At 43.9% G+C, this 17,016-nt stretch overlaps 1 protein-coding gene across 2 annotated transcripts in view; it reads right to left on the minus strand.

The window, feature by feature from the left end:
- Positions 1 to 324: 324 nt before the first annotated feature.
- ube2o (ubiquitin-conjugating enzyme E2O) overlaps positions 325 to 17,016 on the minus strand; it is a 47,388-nt gene continuing 30,696 nt past the window's right edge. The window contains exons 6-23 of one of the 2 annotated variants that reach the window (XM_004539239.6): positions 14,926 to 15,069; positions 14,310 to 14,419; positions 14,004 to 14,154; positions 13,654 to 13,711; positions 13,104 to 13,263; positions 11,429 to 11,584; positions 10,774 to 10,928; positions 10,319 to 10,431; positions 10,058 to 10,186; positions 9,490 to 9,579; positions 9,092 to 9,410; positions 7,856 to 8,226; positions 7,595 to 7,775; positions 6,625 to 6,761; positions 5,539 to 5,742; positions 4,625 to 4,682; positions 3,272 to 4,109; positions 325 to 2,895 (exon numbers count right to left, since the gene is read on the minus strand). In XM_004539239.6, the coding sequence (XP_004539296.2) occupies positions 2,868 to 2,895; positions 3,272 to 4,109; positions 4,625 to 4,682; positions 5,539 to 5,742; positions 6,625 to 6,761; positions 7,595 to 7,775; positions 7,856 to 8,226; positions 9,092 to 9,410; positions 9,490 to 9,579; positions 10,058 to 10,186; positions 10,319 to 10,431; positions 10,774 to 10,928; positions 11,429 to 11,584; positions 13,104 to 13,263; positions 13,654 to 13,711; positions 14,004 to 14,154; positions 14,310 to 14,419; positions 14,926 to 15,069 (3,402 nt within the window). In that variant the 3' untranslated portion in view covers positions 325 to 2,867. Of the gene's footprint in view, positions 4,110 to 4,624; positions 4,683 to 5,538; positions 5,743 to 6,624; positions 6,762 to 7,594; positions 7,776 to 7,855; positions 8,227 to 9,091; positions 9,411 to 9,489; positions 9,580 to 10,057; positions 10,187 to 10,318; positions 10,432 to 10,773; positions 10,929 to 11,428; positions 11,585 to 13,103; positions 13,264 to 13,653; positions 13,712 to 14,003; positions 14,155 to 14,309; positions 14,420 to 14,925; positions 15,070 to 17,016 lie in introns of both variants that reach the window. The other variant, XM_012919106.5, reaches the window with a different exon arrangement.

The raw sequence follows: 17,016 nt of genomic DNA on the forward strand, positions 1-17,016 counted from the left end.
GCTTGATTCACACTGGACCTTTTAGCTCCTCCCCCTTTAACCCAACTTTTTTCTGATTGACTGCAACGTGCAAACAGAAGGTTTGAACAGCAGGTGGGTGGAGCTTCTGTGCCTAAGATAATGATATTCAGGACCTCCCTTCTTTCTGACATCATACAGGTACAAAAAAATAAAAAGTCACTGTAAGAGCTTGTATCTGACAGAGAAACAGGTTAAAAGTGGAGCAGGTCGCCTTTAATAACATTCATTCATTACCGAGTTTGTACTTTTCAGGTGATTTCCTTCTTATTATTTTTGTATCCGGCACAAATAAAGCCACAAAGCTTCTATGGTAATGCTTGCAAAGTTTAATACATCACTGTACAGTCGTCTTAAAGCAACAAAAGTAAACCATTAAAAAGATGAAACAATAAGTACAATACACACTCAGCATTTTGTACATACTCTACGCCCCGACTCATCACAACTCAAGTTTGTGTTAAATATATACTGTATGTATTCATATATTTCAATATAGTCATGATGTCTGTACAGAGGGAATCAGGCTACAAATTATAACTGAGTTCCTTTTTTTTGTTTGTTTTTTTAAATATTATATCAATAACAGGCCACTGTGGAAATGTAGACATCGTACAGTCAAGTCTTGTGTGTAGCCCATTCGAAAGGCTTAAAGCAACAATGTTACATGCTTTGGCTGTAAAACAAACCTCTCGCATTAATAATAATAATAATAATAATAATAATAATAATAATGGTTTCAATCTGAAGAATATACACACATACACAGAAAATTATACAAAGCGTCATGGGCTTGATATCCTGTCGGACTTTTATTTTGAGATCTAGAGATGGATTCACATTTTCTGTTAATGCTTCTGTTGATAAATGAGGACGAGGGCGAAAGATGAAGATGGCGGGAGTAATGTCACCTCCTGGTTCTCGGTGGAGCCGGGGAGGGAAACACGCTCCTCTTGAGATGTGCGACATTTTACGAACAGCAGCATGATGACAGGAGGTAAAAAAAAAAAAAAAAAGAAAAAAAAAAAAAAAAAAAGAAGAGGGAAACGATGCTAGAGGCAGCAGTAAAGGCAGTGAAATCATGAAAAAAGTAAAATCTGAGAAGAGGAAAACAAATCGCGGATGCCTGATTTCCACATCTGATACAGGGGGAAGAAAAGAAAAAAAAGGGGGGGGGGGGGGGGGGGGGGGGGTAAAAAAAAATGGAAGACAATACAAAACAAAAAATACCCTCATGTTTATTCGTTTATTAATTATTATAAGTCTCTAAACGCAGCGGCTCTTGGCTTGTTGTTTCTATACTTTCATACTCTTCTGTTACTGCTTTCTCATCCACAAACACTTCTCAGCATCACAGATCAGCACAGGCAGCGCTATTAAAGCATCACAGGGCATGTCTGACCTGTCCAATAATAATAATTACTAATAATATTTAGTAGAATAAGAATAACGAATGCAATTCTTTCAAAAGTTGTAAACACAGAATGCAGATTTTCCTCAGGAAGCACGATTGGACCCAAAGGTTTGAGTTTCACAGCTTTGTGGAAACTTTGTAGCTAAAACCCCTTTTTTTTCTCCTTTCATCCAAATGTAAGATATTTACTGTAGAGGCGTCATCCCATTGGCCACTTGAATCAGAAAACTAACTAAAAATGAACAATTAGGCAGATTAATTATATCATCAACATTCATACTCGACTGCAGTTTACGTTCTGATCTAATTCAACTGGGCACGTGCAGTTTGGAGGGGGAACGAATCAGAACACGGCAGCGGTGGGAAGGGGAATGAGAGAAGGGAAAAAAACAAAAAACACTGGAGCAGGATTTTAGTGGTTTTTAATGCGTGTCCAGGCCTGCGTGGGTTAATGAGTAAAGCAAGACACAAGCAGCTCTGTACACAAGAGATCATTAAGAACAATTCAAGTAAGGCAACATGTTGACATGAGATGGCGGAATGGATGCCGTGTGGATTTTTTTTGTTGTCGTTTTTCATTGTTTAAGTTGTGTCATCTGCAGTGATGTGGGGTTGACTACAGTTCAGTGTAGGATCAATGGATCAAAAGTTCGACGTTGGCGTACGAACCGCCTTGATAAATCCTCCGACTAAACTGCGCCACATACACTCGCCCGACTGGCCGCACCGCGTGCTCCTCTGCACGCACACCAAACAGCTCCAAACCTCCGGAGGTTGATTCGTATGTAAACTTTGCCACTCGATGTTCGCCGCGTGCTCCGGTGATGAGCGAAGGAAGATGCCAGCGAGCGTGTGGTGGTAGAAGTGGTCTGTGGTTGGCAGTTTTACTGACGTTCGGCCTGTTCTTCTGTGAAGATTCGCGTGAGTGTGTGAACAGAGAGAATTTGGCAGAAAGCGTAACAACCGGTGAGAAAAAGTGGTTTTATGCGCGTCGCCTCTCCCAAACTTGATTGTCCTTTCGTTCGTTCGCTCGTTGTAGTGCAGGATGGTACAGTGATAACATCAGTAGTGCTACAGATAGCTGCAGTCGACCCGTCGCTGACCGGGAGCTGGGCTGTGCAGTTTTTCCAGTGGTACCCAGTTACTTCTTCATCCGGCAAATCCCCCCCCCCCCAATACGGCAGAGGATGCTGGAGGCTAGTGGGATCATGAGAGGGGGTGTAGGAGAGGACATGGCACCGATTCCTCATCTCACTCTTTTTTTTTTTTTTTCTTTTTGCATCCACGCCACCACAGTTCTTACTGGCGCCACTTTTTTTCCCCCTTTTCTGTTTTTTTTTTTTTTTTTTTTTTAACCTGCGTCCATGAAAAGATGACAGTGTGTGAATGACGAGGCAGCTCCCTCAGGTGTGTGTGCAGGTGGGTGAGTCGCTCTTTATGCTTCGCACTCGTCTGCAGGGACACTGAAGGAAACAAAAACATGATCAAATCGTCGTCCCGAGCAGAGCCCGCTCACGCTCCCGATCAAAGGTGCGGCTCTCTTGCAATCGTGGTTCGATTATGGGGGCAAGAAAAGGCAGAATGTTGTGGAGTTCAGGGCAGCAGGAGCAGTAAAGACTAAGAAATGGAGGTAAAGGTTAAAAATGTGGGCAGTGCTGGGGGCTTAGTGCAGCTCTGGACAGGGGTACAGCAGACAGAAAGCTGTAGCCCCCCTCTCCCAGACAACAAGTAATGGATCCTCCTCGACGGCTTGAGGCGGATGAAAAGGTAGAAGAAGAGGAGGAAAAGGAGCAGGGAACAGTGCAGTGGCATACTGGGAAAGGATGAGGAGGCACTTACTTGTCCTCTGTGTGCTCGGGGATGCCTGCGGCTGCCAGCGCAGCTCGGTACTGCTGCAGCACGCCTCGGACGCTCTTCACGAATCCCTTTGAAAGCGGGAAGAGCGGGAAGCCGATGTCGGGGTAACCGCTGCCCTCCGGGAGGAAGCTTCGGTAGCTCTTTCTCCTTTTCTTTGGTCTCACCACTGGCTGGCTCCCCGAGGAGCCCGCCCCTCCTGCGCTCGCTGCGGCAGAACCCAACTCGGACGTCCCGGTGCGGCTTATGGAGCCGGGCCCCGCAGCGCTGCCCCTGTTTTCACTGCCCAGAGAGCTGTTCCCCAGGTTGCTGTCGCAGTCTGAGTTGTTGCCCAGCTCCTGCTGAGAGGCTGCTGTGGTGGAGGGACTCAGTCCTGAATCCTCCAGCTCCTCCTCCATAATACTGGTGACGCCTGCTCCCGTGTATCCCTCCTCCCCCGCCTTACCGGGGCTGCTGTGGGCCACCGCCACGGGCCCCGATCCCAGGGCCAGCTGCTCATCCAGAGGCTCCACAGATGAAGGTCGGTCCTTGGAGTGCTGAGCCCTGCAGTACGGGTGTGCGGCCTGCCCTCGCTCCGCAGAGTCGTGCAGCTCCAGCCACGACTCCAGCCGGTGGACGAGCCGCCAGCCATTAGAAACAAAGTGCTCCTGGATCTCCTGCTTGAAGACCTCAATGGGATTCTGGAGGAGTTGCGTCATAGACTGCACCATCTTGATCAGAGCCATCTCATTGTAGCAGCGACTGTTCTCGTATCCCTCCTGGAGGCCTCGGTCACTGTCGAAGCCGGCCTCGTTGTAGTAAGGCTCATTGACGAGGATAAGGCCTGCAGGCACACATCGAATCAGGATTTGTGAAAAACAGAAAAATAGCTCAAGACTGTGAAATCTGCTAATTCAACTGCAACATTTGAAGCTAAAAGATATCCGAGATTTAAAACCTGGATTCTGTTAGTCTGGCAGGCTGCAGATGTTGTATGGACATGGTGTCATGTCTGTGTGTGAGGCAGATATATTTAGTTGAGTAACTTCTGAGCAAATGAAAACATGAATAAAACATTTTCAGCTGCAGAGAAGAGAAGCAGCAGTGTGTGTGTGTGTGTGCTTGGTATTACAGCAATCTGGGGACCTACATCAGTTTCATGTTCACATTGTGGGGACGTGTCTTCCTTGTGAGGACAATGTACTTTGTTAATTTAGGAATGCAAGCTTTAGAGGTCAGAGTAAGTAAAGGTTAGACCAGGGTGAGAGAAAATCTGCAGGAAATGAAAGTGAGTCAGTGTGAGGTCCTCTGTAGTGATGGATGCACAATCTGTGTGTGTGGGTGTGTGATTGCACTAACCTTGTATCGAGATGAGGACTTGCAACAGGCTGGACTTGCTGGTCCATCTCTCAGTGCCCTGCAGATCACAGCAGCATTAAAACAGCTCAGCACTGACGTCTCTGACTAGTGAACAGTTCACTTAACGCTACAATAAGCTAAAGTAAAGTCGTCCCCAGATTACACTTTTCTCACATTAGATTACAATAAAACATCCAAAGGTACTGTGTGTGTGCAGCCCGGACACTTTAAACCCCAAAACATTCAGCAGTTATACAATTCGTACTTTAGGTTCATATGTTGAGAGTTTAACTGTAACTATAACCTGGTTGGTTACAGTTACAGTGCTGTTTCTAAGTTAGTCCTCTATTCTTTTCATTAAAGGTGAAAGAAATGTGTGTTATTCTCCGTGTCTCCAGCTATCTTGTCTCCCTCTTCTCTTCCCTGAGCCTGGTTCTGTAGGAGGTTTCTTCCTGTTAAAAGGGAGTTTTTCCTTCCCCCTCTTGCCAAGAGTCATATATCCACCCTGAAATCCACACCACTCTAATCATCCATAGTGGTTGAATCAGCCACACTGAAGCAACAGTGGAAAAAAACAAAACAAAAAACCAACCTACTACAATCAGGAAAATCTGAAATGTGACACCTCGTACATCAGACACACCAGAAAGACTCTACTGACTGCCAAGTCCAATTAATTTAAAAGTTTAAACTGGTTTAACAAAAACACTTCAGGGTGAGCAACTGAATCTTTCAGGCTGAAGTTTGGAGAAACACACTTCACTGATGTTGTTTATGATTGGGTGATGAAGAAGAGGGACAGATTGGTGAACACCGTACTGCAGTGACCTGATAAAAGTCCACTGAGAATACTCTGAATCATGTGCTCGGGCTACAAAGACCATCTTGAGGCTGTCCACACCTCCGGCACTCACCTTGCCTATCCAGGTGCCCAGCAGGCTGACGCAGACCTTGCCGTTGTCGTAGAGGTTGGGATTGAGGCGGCCGCTGCACTGGGACAGGTATCGAAACAGAGGCGGCACAGCTGGGTAGATGTTAGGCAGCTGGATGTCAAACAGGAACACACCGTCCTCGTAGGGCGTACGAGTCGGCCCTTTGATCAGAGCCGAGAACAGGTCCTGTGGTGGAGCGACAAAAGAGAAGTACATGTTTGATGTTGTAATCTAAAGGAGGCCGATGTTCAGGCGTCTGCAGGAGAATACGTATGAGATAGCAGAACAAAGTACAGCGCAGCAGACGTAAGAGTAAAGCCTGGCTGCTTCTACCTTTCATTCCCTGTAATTTTTTAAATATTTATTCTTTTATTAATACTTTTAAACCTCATGCTGGCATTTGGGTTTGAAAAAGGCCCATTAGTGATCATGAGGCTTTTAAGAACTAGCAATTTAATTTTATGCTGTCAAAACGACTTTTTCCAACTTAAAAATGTAAGTTGTGTAAAAGGAATGAAAATATTTTCTGCACATTTGTGGCCTTGAATCTCTGCTGAAGGCATTTTTTTAATACAGCGGAGAAAAACAAAGGCTTTTGAATTACTACATATCTACAAATGGTTGATTTCACCTAAATATGAAGGTGGTGGTAAATTTGTGTCCTTGTTTAGTGTCTTTTAGTAAATCTACAGATTTTCCAGCATTAAATGAAACCGTCCAAATTTGGAGCATATTACTAAAGAAGAATAATCTGTTTAATGATTGGGATCATTTCCTGCTCCATATTTTTACTCTTTGACTCCACTACACTAGCTTTGCATAACCTACAGTTCAAAATAATCCTCAGCTTTTACGCAACCTTCAACTCAGCTCTTCAATTAATCTACACTGTAAACAAGACAATTTAGCTCCTCCCCTTTTAAGCCTTCAGACACGCTCACAAACTTTCTGTTTCCGAGAAGAAACCAAAGGTGGAAAATCAGGAAAAGCAGAAAAGTTTAATTCTGAAAAATGACAATAAAAGCATGCACTGCTTTACTTTCCCGGCATTAATGACAGGAAACCCACCATGCGGTCCTCAAAGGTTTTGACCATGATGCCATCAGGCAGCGATGTCGCTAGCAGAGCCATTTCCTTCCTCACCGTGCTGAAGAACTTCTTCGCCTCCGCAGGCTGGAACTCCATTTTCTTAAACGAGTGAGTTTCTGTGAGAGACAGAAAGGAGGACGGCGACGAATGATGACTGAACACGACCACAGTAAGAAAGAAATCTACACAATTAACTGAGCATTCAGTACACAAAACGATGCGTTCACAGGTGCGACTGTGTTAGTGAAAACCATGCAGGGAAAAAATAAATCCTAAAGCAGCAGATCAGGCTGATGGTGATCTGACCCACTTCTGACACGACGTGTATATTTATTGTATTTGCCGTTCATCCTCTGTCCTCCTGAACGATCTGCAGGTCTCTACTGGACTTACAGGTTCAGCTACACCGATGATGTAAACCACCCGATTGTGCCCATAAACCATATAAAGCAAACATGGACTCAACATCTGTGTTTTGGCCGCAGCTGTGTTTGTGTTTTGGAGCCAAAATTGACCATATTTGGATGAGGGGGCGGGGTGTTTAGTTATCAGCTACGGCGAGTTTGGGAAACCATCCGCAGAGGCCATAACGGTTTTCCTGCAGGCTGTAAATAAACTTCTGTTGTCTCTATTTTTGAAGCCAGCTTAAAGGAAGTGCACTTTTTTAACATTTCAAGTTTACTTCATTTTTCAGCTCTGGAGAAAAACCAACAGCAACATCTCAGCGCATTTATGTGGTTTGTCAGTACTTTTTCTTTGTAAAGTTAACAGACAGAAATTCCTGCCTCAGACAGTCGAGCAAGGTTCAGTAAAGATCAAGACACTGGAAAAATAAAACCAAAGGAGATCTGGAGGAGGATAGATGGTGTAAAACAAAGACAACAAGCGTGGGGGAGGAAGAGGAGGCGGAGGGGAAGAGAGTCACAGGTTACACATCTGAATGTCTTACCTGGTGCCCACTCTAGCACCGAGAACACCTCCCCCTTGGCACTGGTAAATGTCACACCGGGTTTGCCGCCGCTCTGCTGGCACAGTACCGGCGTGTCACTGAGAATCTCACTGGGCCACTCCTGCTGACCTACGGGTGTCTGCGCCTCCTGCTGGGGCTTTTCATCTCCAGCTCTCTCTGCCTGTAACGCAGCGACAGGTAAGACGCGGTCTAATGAGCGGAGATATCTAAACGAGGTAAGAGCAAAATGATTGTACACACCTGTTTAACACCCGCCTCCATCCCTGCTCCCACACTCCCCACTGCCTCCACCACAGCTTCCATCTTCTCCTCCTCCACGATGGCCACGTTGTCCAGAGTCTTCCTCAGGTTTTCCTGGAGCTTCTTGATATCGTCTAGGAAGCGTTTCTCCTTGGTTGGTTTTTCTTGGGTCGTCGGCGTCACCGAACTCGCCACGTTAGTCATGGAAGCGGGTTCGACGGAGGTCGGGGAGGTTGGGGAGCCACCGGTCCAGAGCTGCTCCACAGTCATATTCTTCAAGCTCTCCAGGATCTTCAGCGCCTCTTTCAACTCCCTGAAGCCCCGAGAGGCTCCATCCTTACCGGGTTTCTCCGCTCCGTTCACAGCTCCTCCTGCAGCGGTTCAGACACAAGCCGACAAAATGACCACAAAAGCAGTTTACAGCAAAAGACAGAAACTGTTTCTTTGATGCGAAAGCACCGTGTGATTTTGATTATTGACTGCATCAAATTTTTTTTATTGTTTTTGCTCCATTTGACTTATTTTTATTTTTTTATAAGGGGTTTAAATATACTGTTTTATATACACAAACTAGTCAAAATAAATGCAAATAAATCCATAAAATGTGGTCAACAAATTCCACCAAAATACCAGAAACGACGTCACATTATATATTTTTTAATATCTTCACTCTTTGCATGAAAAACATCCACGAGTCTTCAGTTTATAGGTTAATTTCTTTTTTTTTTTAAACAGCCAGGTATCATAGTTTTTAGCATCCAGTATTCAAAAAAGAAGAAAATTTGAACATGTTGAGGGTTATTTTCAGATTAATAAACAAACATGCTGATCTAACAAGTATTTAAGGCAGCAGGACGGTGGATGAGTCATAGTGAACTACAACTAGAGGCGAGAAATATAATATAGGAAAATGCCATCAAGATAAATACTGAGATGTTTTGCAGAATTTTAGAGCAGCGTGTGACTGGAATACATAATACTTGCCTAAAGACATGAACTGCACTATAAAGTTTGATGGCAGATGTATCTGAGAGCTCATAAACCAACATCTGTTGGTTTCTTGTTTCTCTGTGGTTCGTCACATGGTCCATTTAATGGCTGACTGGTTACAGCTCCATCCAGCTGCAACCAGCAGCTTTTTTCTGCAGCTGTTGATGACAGCTGTCTGAAATAAGCTCGTAAGACCAGACTAATATTTTTTTTGTGTGGATGAAACTTCTTCCAATGAGTTCCTACCTCCACCAGAAGCAGGACTCGCCATAGACGCTTCGCCCTCCTCTCCTGAGACTCCTTTGGTGGGGCTGGTAACCCCGGCTTTGCTGCCCTCCTGCGGTGGGATGATGAATGTCGTGGAGCCAGTGGGCGTCGGGGTCGGCGTTGCAGTATCCGTGGCATCCGCGTTGTTCACGTGGCTGTCGTCCTCTGGGGTCAGACCGTTGTCTGTCTCCCAGCTGTCGCTCTCGTCCTCCCACTCCTCGGTCGACAGAACGCTGCTCGTTTCTTCCACCGAGTCGTAGTCCGTCTCCTCGATCTCCGATTCCACGTTGTAGAGGTGCTGCAAGAGCGATCGGGGGTCAGAAACAAACGTTTCACCTGCGATTACGCAGACATCACAATGAGCTTCAATTGCTTACCTGTGGCAGGACAATGGTCCTCGAATTGTCTGCCCACACCACCTCTACTTTGCTGCTTACATCCACCCTGTACACCTGACCGACTGACGTCTGAAAGGAGGCAAATATAGGGACGATTATCAGCAACAATACAATATGAAGACTAAGAGGGACAAAAGTGCAGCAGCTAGTGTGTGAAGTACTGCCTAAAAAGCCTTTTTAGGATTTGATATTGACTTTTCCCCACGGAGAGGTGCAAAAGAAGCAAACTGTTTCGAGGCTGGGAATCAGTAGAGGTTCACTCCATGTAAAAATCACCCAAATCTGAAAAGAAATTTCCACCTGACCTCCTCAGAATCAGCCGTTACGATTTTTCTGTATAACAACTTGATGAATGAAGCCCTGAAGGCCCTCAACTTACAAAGAAGGTGGGCTTAACATGTGGACTTGATTTGTCTGGATTTGAGTTCTCATAACCTTTACAGTCCAGGAGAAAGACACGCGTCATTTTCATGACTCTTAAAAAAAACAAAAAAACAAAACAAAACTGAGTGTTTCGTGTGTTGGGCGGTCGGTCGCATCACTTTACCTCATTTTCACAGTCGTTCTGTCCGTTTTCCGAGTTCCATATTCTGATGACGATGTCGGTCGTGCGGAAGTGAAAGTCCGGATGATCAGCGATGTCGTAGACACTGACATCCTCCTCCAAACCGATGACCTAAACAACACAGAAACAAACGTTTATGGCCTGTTTCTCCTCGTACCTCTGTCGCCCACAAACATTCAAACATTAAAGCTTGTGATTTTCACAAGCTTTAAATCACAATCGCTGTTTTTCCTCCTGACTGACCTCCACGTCGTCACTGGTGGAGTTCAGTTTGATCCATTTCACCACACACGTTCTGCCTTTGTGATCGCCAGACTGGATCATGCCGTACACCCCGGGGTCCTGCAGCGCTTGGGCTGAGGTGAGCACACATGCATAGCTTAGAGATCAAAGTAAACTCTGTAAAACACAAATATCTGTACTTTTTGGATTCCCGTTTTAAAGAATATTATGATGTGAAGTTAACCTCTATGGATTCTACATAAAAACATTTTCATTTGCCGAATGGCACTACCGTACATGACTGTAACATCACCATTGTGATGTTAATCCCGGTGTATTCAGTCCATTTTACAGAGACGCTTTGGCACAGTTACAGAAAATGACCTACATACTGCAGGTACTAAGTGGCAGAGAGGCCCATACACAAAAATACCCACCAATCTGAGATCAAATCTGAGATAAAAGCTTTTCCTTACGTCGTTTATCTACTACAAAGTCGCCGGGGCAAAACTCGTGGCTGTCCAGGTGCTGGATGGGGTAGAGGTCGTTCGATCGGATCCCCTTCTCCACCCGGCCGTCCTTCCACATCACATCAGCCGTGGTATTCGTGGATACGACTTCCACTGCCACTCTGCAAAAAAAAAAAAAAAAAAAAAAAAAAAAGAAGAAAAAGACAGCAGAGACCTCAATCTTCTCTCCGATTTCTCAGTTTTCCTCAGATGACTTTTATCCTGCTTCACTGCCATCCGTCTGGTCCTGCTGCATCCATTGTGATAACAGTGTGCAGTACAAAAGTGGAACACTCTTACACTTAACCTCAAATGCAGCGTGTGAGCAGAGTATGAGTGTGTCTGTGTGGTTGAGGAAATGACACCATTACTGAAAGACTTGACGAATCGAGTCGCAAACCCTTAGACAAATGAGAGCTGGATGGACAGACATGCAGTCAAAGCGAGAGATGGCAGGTCTTTCCGAGAAAGCAGCTGCAAATTTAACAGGAACAGGTGTCATTCCCACGTCTCTTACAGACAACTCTAAAAACATAAACAGTGGACTGCTAACTCTGGTGACAAACAGAAGAAACTAGATGGAATTTACTCTCGTGTGCCGGCGTTTGTGATTTTAACCCACCGGTCTCCGGGCTTGAATTCGCGGGAGAACTTTGTCCTCTTCTTCTTGTGCTTCCTCTTCAGGTTGCGGATGGAGAGCGGGATGCTCTTCTTGCGGTTGGTTCCCAGACCGCCGCTCTGAGAGGAGGCTGTGGAGCTCGCTGATGACGTTAAAGAGCTGCAGCGAGGGAAACAAGTTCTTTATGCAAATGCAATTTTCTGTGTATTAAGCATGCAAAAACTCATTTTTCCCCTCAGTATTAGGTTTACTGAGTGATGTCTTTGGTCTGAACTGTAATAAAATGATGAGAAACAAAGTGGGTCCAGTGTTGAACAATAAATTTATGCGCTCAACACATACAGGAAACATTTTAGACACAACTGTGCAACAGATCTGCAATAAATCCCACATTTATGAAGCTTTTAAGCTCCACGTGATGTTGAAGTCACATTTAGAGCAGTTTTTCCCGCTCAAATTTCCACTTTGGACTGTTTACTCACACGCGCATACAGCACTTTATTTTGTGCACTCTAAGCATTTAGTCTTCATGTCCATGACCAATTTAGAGTCACCAATTAACCCAACATGCATGTCCTGGGACCGTCTTTGGTTCGAGACACGATGATTCAGCTGAACTGTTACTTTCTCTAAACCAGGCTTTAGTCTCTCTGGTTTCCAACAAAACACATTTACATCCCTTTCAGTTTAATATAATACCGAGTTAAAATGTGTAGAGCTGTCCGATATCTCACTTTCCCCAGAATCTCACACTTACGCTGTGTTTTCATATCTTTGTGGGGACATAATTGACATAATGCTTTTTCTAGCCACTTAGCCTAAACCTACCCATAACCTTATTGCAACCCTGACACTGAAACCACATTTTGAGTCTCAAAATGCCTTCAAACTCGTGGGACCTGGATTTTGTCCCCATAAGGGCTGTTGGTCCCACAAGCATAGTAAACTTACAATTTTTGGTCCCCACAAAGATATGTAAACACACACACACACACACACACACACACACACGACTGATTTTAATTAACAAGCAGCTCAGCTGTATTAATGATGTACACTGAACCTAAACATCTGCCGGGCATCTCAGCTGATTAATTACAATAAGCAGAATAATTAGCAGCAACTCTGACATAACAGAAAGCTGACTTTTTATTTCCTAATGCAAAAAAACCCCCTCTGTAACCTCTGTAATCTAACTGAACCACTCACGAGGATCATCACAAATATATATTAAAAGCGTTTCCTACTGTCAACCTAATTCTCCTCCATTTAGTTTTAGACCAAAATGGTAAGCCCTCACTTATGTTTTCAAAAAAAAATTAAATATCACACGAATTAACTATGAATTTTAAAATTATTTACATCTACAAAGAAGCGGTTTGTATAGATGTTTGTTTTAAAAGCACAGAAATAAAAGATGAAAAAAAAAAAAAAAGACATCGTTGAGATTCTACCAAACCATAACACAGAATTCATTCAAACATGCCTTACATTATAAATGATACTTTTCTTATTATTAAAGGAAACTGACAAGGATTGTGTCAAGTTTTTAATTTCTTAAATTTGAATAAAAATGACTCAAAGCTATAATAAATTATATTAGAGCATTTTAGAATTGCTTATAGATAAATTAGACAGCATAAATGTTTTTGTAAAGGGTAATAACTAGGACCCTGACCTGGTGTCGTCGGTTTCCTCTGCAGCCTCGTCATCAGCGTCCTGCTCGCCGTGTTCAGCCGAGGCGTCGTTCTGCGAGTCCGGAGCGTTCTGAACGGGAACCGCGGGACCGTTGTTGTTGTTGGGATGATTCGAGTCGGTCTGTTCAGATCTGTGCTCGCCTACAGGGAGAAACAAAGTAAAAAAATAAATACATTTAAAAAAGGATTATTTACATTCATCCAGTCAAAAGGAAAAATCATCAAAATTCTATTTGAGAAAGAATTTAATTAGCAACAAAGAAGTTATGGTTCTGTAAACCAGGTGAGGCTCTATAGTACAAAACCTGGTTATTTATATACGCTAGAATTGTATATAAGAGCCACTGGAAATAAACAATATAAGGAGGTGGGGAGATTATAGACTCAAGAATATTCTCCTTAAAAAAATGTTTTTTTAAATTAAAAGGGACTGAATCCTTCCACCTCTTAAAGTTCTCTGAATCTGATCTCTTTTTGATACATGCTGTATTACTGGGTGTGTGTTTTATGATCTTCTGGATGTTTTGGCACCTTGTAATTCGGCGTTCTCTGTCTTCTTCCCAGAATCCTTCTTGAACATCCTTTTCAACTGCGCACACGCACACGCACACACACACACACACAAGCAGTGAGATAGAGCAAAGGCTTGAAGATGATCAAAGAGTGTTTTTAGGTGCTATCAGTCCTTCTAACACTGAGTGTTAACAAACATTCGAGAGCAACACTCTGAAAATACACCAGCATCAGAGATCGTCCCCGCTCTTGTGTAAAGCAGCTGGTTTAAGGTGCTAATGTGCTTCTCTGGGGAAAAAAATAGCTCTTTACAGAAGGAAACAACCAATTAAGAACACATGAAAAGACCAGTGCAAGTTTATCCACACCTTTCTGGCAACAGGGTCTTCAGGCAAAACAGGGGCGCCCTCAGGTCCATCACAGGTGATGCGTGTGGCATCACCTTTGGCCGGGAATACGTAGAGGGCCCTCTCTCCCAGCTGCCTCTGGGTGTGGTCGTAGTAGCCCAGACGCCTCACCCTAAATCCAAACGGGAGAATGACTTTAACTTAAAATCTAAACGATATCAATACACGATGCAAACTGCACCCAATAAGCAACGGTAACAAGAGCAGCTTGTGTACGGAGGCAGACGTAGCTGCAGTGGGCACGTGTGGATGAGTCACTGCACTGACCTGCAGAGGTTTTCCTGTGTGATGGTGGAGGCAGGCGGATAAACGCTGTCAGAACCTTTGGGCGAGTAGCTCTTGGTGATCCACGTCACTTTCAGCTCCACCACCTTCACCTGAAGGAAGCAAGATGACATCCAAGTGAGTGTTTACATTCATGAAGAAGTACATTTACACATAGACTCCAATTCATTAAAAACAACTGAACGTGTTAATTAAAAGAATATTGTTCCATCTGCCTGAATTCATCTCTCGAGTGATCGCTAGCTTTCGCTGTAAAAGTAAATAAACATTTTAATTACAAAAAAATCCCCAAAAGGCCTAAATTAAGATAAATAATTCACTTAATGGTTTTACTGTTTCTTCCCATTTTTTTAGAAAGGGCCCCAGGTGGTCCAACAGCTGTTGGTGTGATTAAAATCAAAGAGCATTTTCTTATTTTATACAGAAGGGAAGAATTCAAAATGTTCATCCAAAGATTTTAATTTAAATTCAGTCGCTTATTATTCAAAGGAGAAAAGTTTCAAGGCATAACAAACTTATATAATAACCAACGAACCCTAAACGAGTTGCTTTCCATCTCACATAATGTGGCTGCTGCATAAAAGAAAAGATTGCGTACCTCTTCTACCACCACCCTGAACTTGCACTTCCTGCTGAGCACAGGTTTGACCCCTGACAGCCACTGGACATTGGAGAAAACTTTGGCGGGACCAATCAGGACCTGTCCCGGGTAAAAGCCGTACGCCTCGTCAAAGAACAGACCCTGGATCCCAAAAACAACAAGAACGTCACAAAACCAAGAAGTGAGAGCGCAACATAACAAAGATACAAGTACATGTATGAAGCTTCATCAATGTAACTTTTATTAAACACACAATGCCAAGTACATTTTTAATTTGTTTTTCTTGAAGCTGCACAAAACCGTGAGGAAAGAAAAAAAAGTCAGCAATGGGATGAATGATCTATACTTCATAATGATGCTCATCAGGGAAAGACTAAAACTTTGGGCCTCTGAAAGCGCAGACCCTCTCATCCTCATCATCTTTCCTGGAAATGCCAGCATTAGTACAGTGGGGCAAAAAAGTATTTAGTCAGCCACCGATTGTGCAAGTTCCCCCACCTAAAATGATGACAGAGGTCAGTAATTTGCACCAGAGGTACACTTCAACTGTGAGAGACAGAATGTGAAAAAAAAATCCATGAATCCACATGGTAGGATTTGTAAAGAATTTATTCGTAAATCAGGGTGGAAAATAAGTATTTGGTCAATAACAAAAATACAACTCAGTACTTTGTAACATAACCTTTGTTGGCAATAACAGAGGTCAAACGTTTACTATAGGTCTTTACCAGGTTTGCACACACAGTAGCTGGTATTTTGGCCCATTCCTCCATGCAGATCTTCTCGAGAGCAGTGATGTTTTGGGGCTGTCGCCGAGCAACACGGACTTTCAACTCCCGCCACAGATTTTCTATGGGGTTGAGGTCTGGAGACTGGCTAGGCCACTCCAGGACTTTCAAATGCTTCTTACGGAGCCACTCCTTTGTTGCCCGGGCGGTGTGTTTTGGATCATTGTCATGTTGGAAGACCCAGCCTCGTTTCATCTTCAAAGTTCTCACTGATGGAAGGAGGTTTTGGCTCAAAATCTCACGATACATGGCCCCATTCATTCTGTCCTTAACACGGATCAGTCGTCCTGTCCCCTTGGCAGAAAAACAGCCCCATAGCATGATGTTTCCACCCCCATGCTTCACAGTAGGTATGGTGTTCTTGGGATGCAACTCAGTATTCTTCTTCCTCCAAACACGACGAGTTGAGTTTATACCAAAAAGTTCTACTTTGGTTTCATCTGACCACATGACATTCTCCCAATCCTCTGCTGTATCATCCATGTGCTCTCTGGCAAACTTCAGACGGGCCTGGACATGCACTGGCTTCAGCAGCGGAGCACGTCTGGCACTGTGGGATTTGATTCCCTGCCGTTGTAGTGTGTTACTGATGGTGACCTTTGTTACTTTGGTCCCAGCTCTCTGCAGGTCATTCACCAGGTCCCCCCGTGTGGTTCTGGGATCTTTGCTCACCGTTCTCATGATCATTTTGACCCCACGGGATGAGATCTTGCGTGGAGCCCCAGATCGAGGGAGATTATCAGTGGTCTTGTATGTCTTCCATTTTCTGATGATTGCTCCCACAGTTGATTTTTTCACACCAAGCTGCTTGCCTATTGTAGATTCACTCTTCCCAGTCTGGTGCAGGTCTACAATACTTTTCCTGGTGTCCTTCGAAAGCTCTTTGGTCTTGGCCATGGCGAAGTTTGGAGTCTGACTGTTTGAGGCTGTGGACAGGTGTCTTTTATACAGATGATGAGTTCAAACAGGTGCCATTCATACAGGTAACGAGTGGGGGACAGAAAAGCTTCTTACAGAAGACGTTACAGGTCTGTGAGAGCCAGAGATTTTCCTTGTTTGAGGTGACCAAATAGTTATTTTCCACCATAATTTATGAATAAATTCTTTACAAATCCTACCATGTGGATTCATGGATTTTGTTTTTCACATTCTGTCTCTCACAGTTGAAGTGTACCTCTGGTGCAAATTACTGACCTCTGTCATCATTTTAAGTGGGGGAACTTGCACAATCGGTGGCTGACTAAATACTTTTTTGCCCCACTGTATGTGCTGCTTTTATGTGTGCTTCTTTTATCTCAAA

Source organism: Maylandia zebra, linkage group LG6, assembly GCF_041146795.1.
Source record: "Maylandia zebra isolate NMK-2024a linkage group LG6, Mzebra_GT3a, whole genome shotgun sequence".
Taxonomy (NCBI): domain Eukaryota; kingdom Metazoa; phylum Chordata; class Actinopteri; order Cichliformes; family Cichlidae; genus Maylandia; species Maylandia zebra.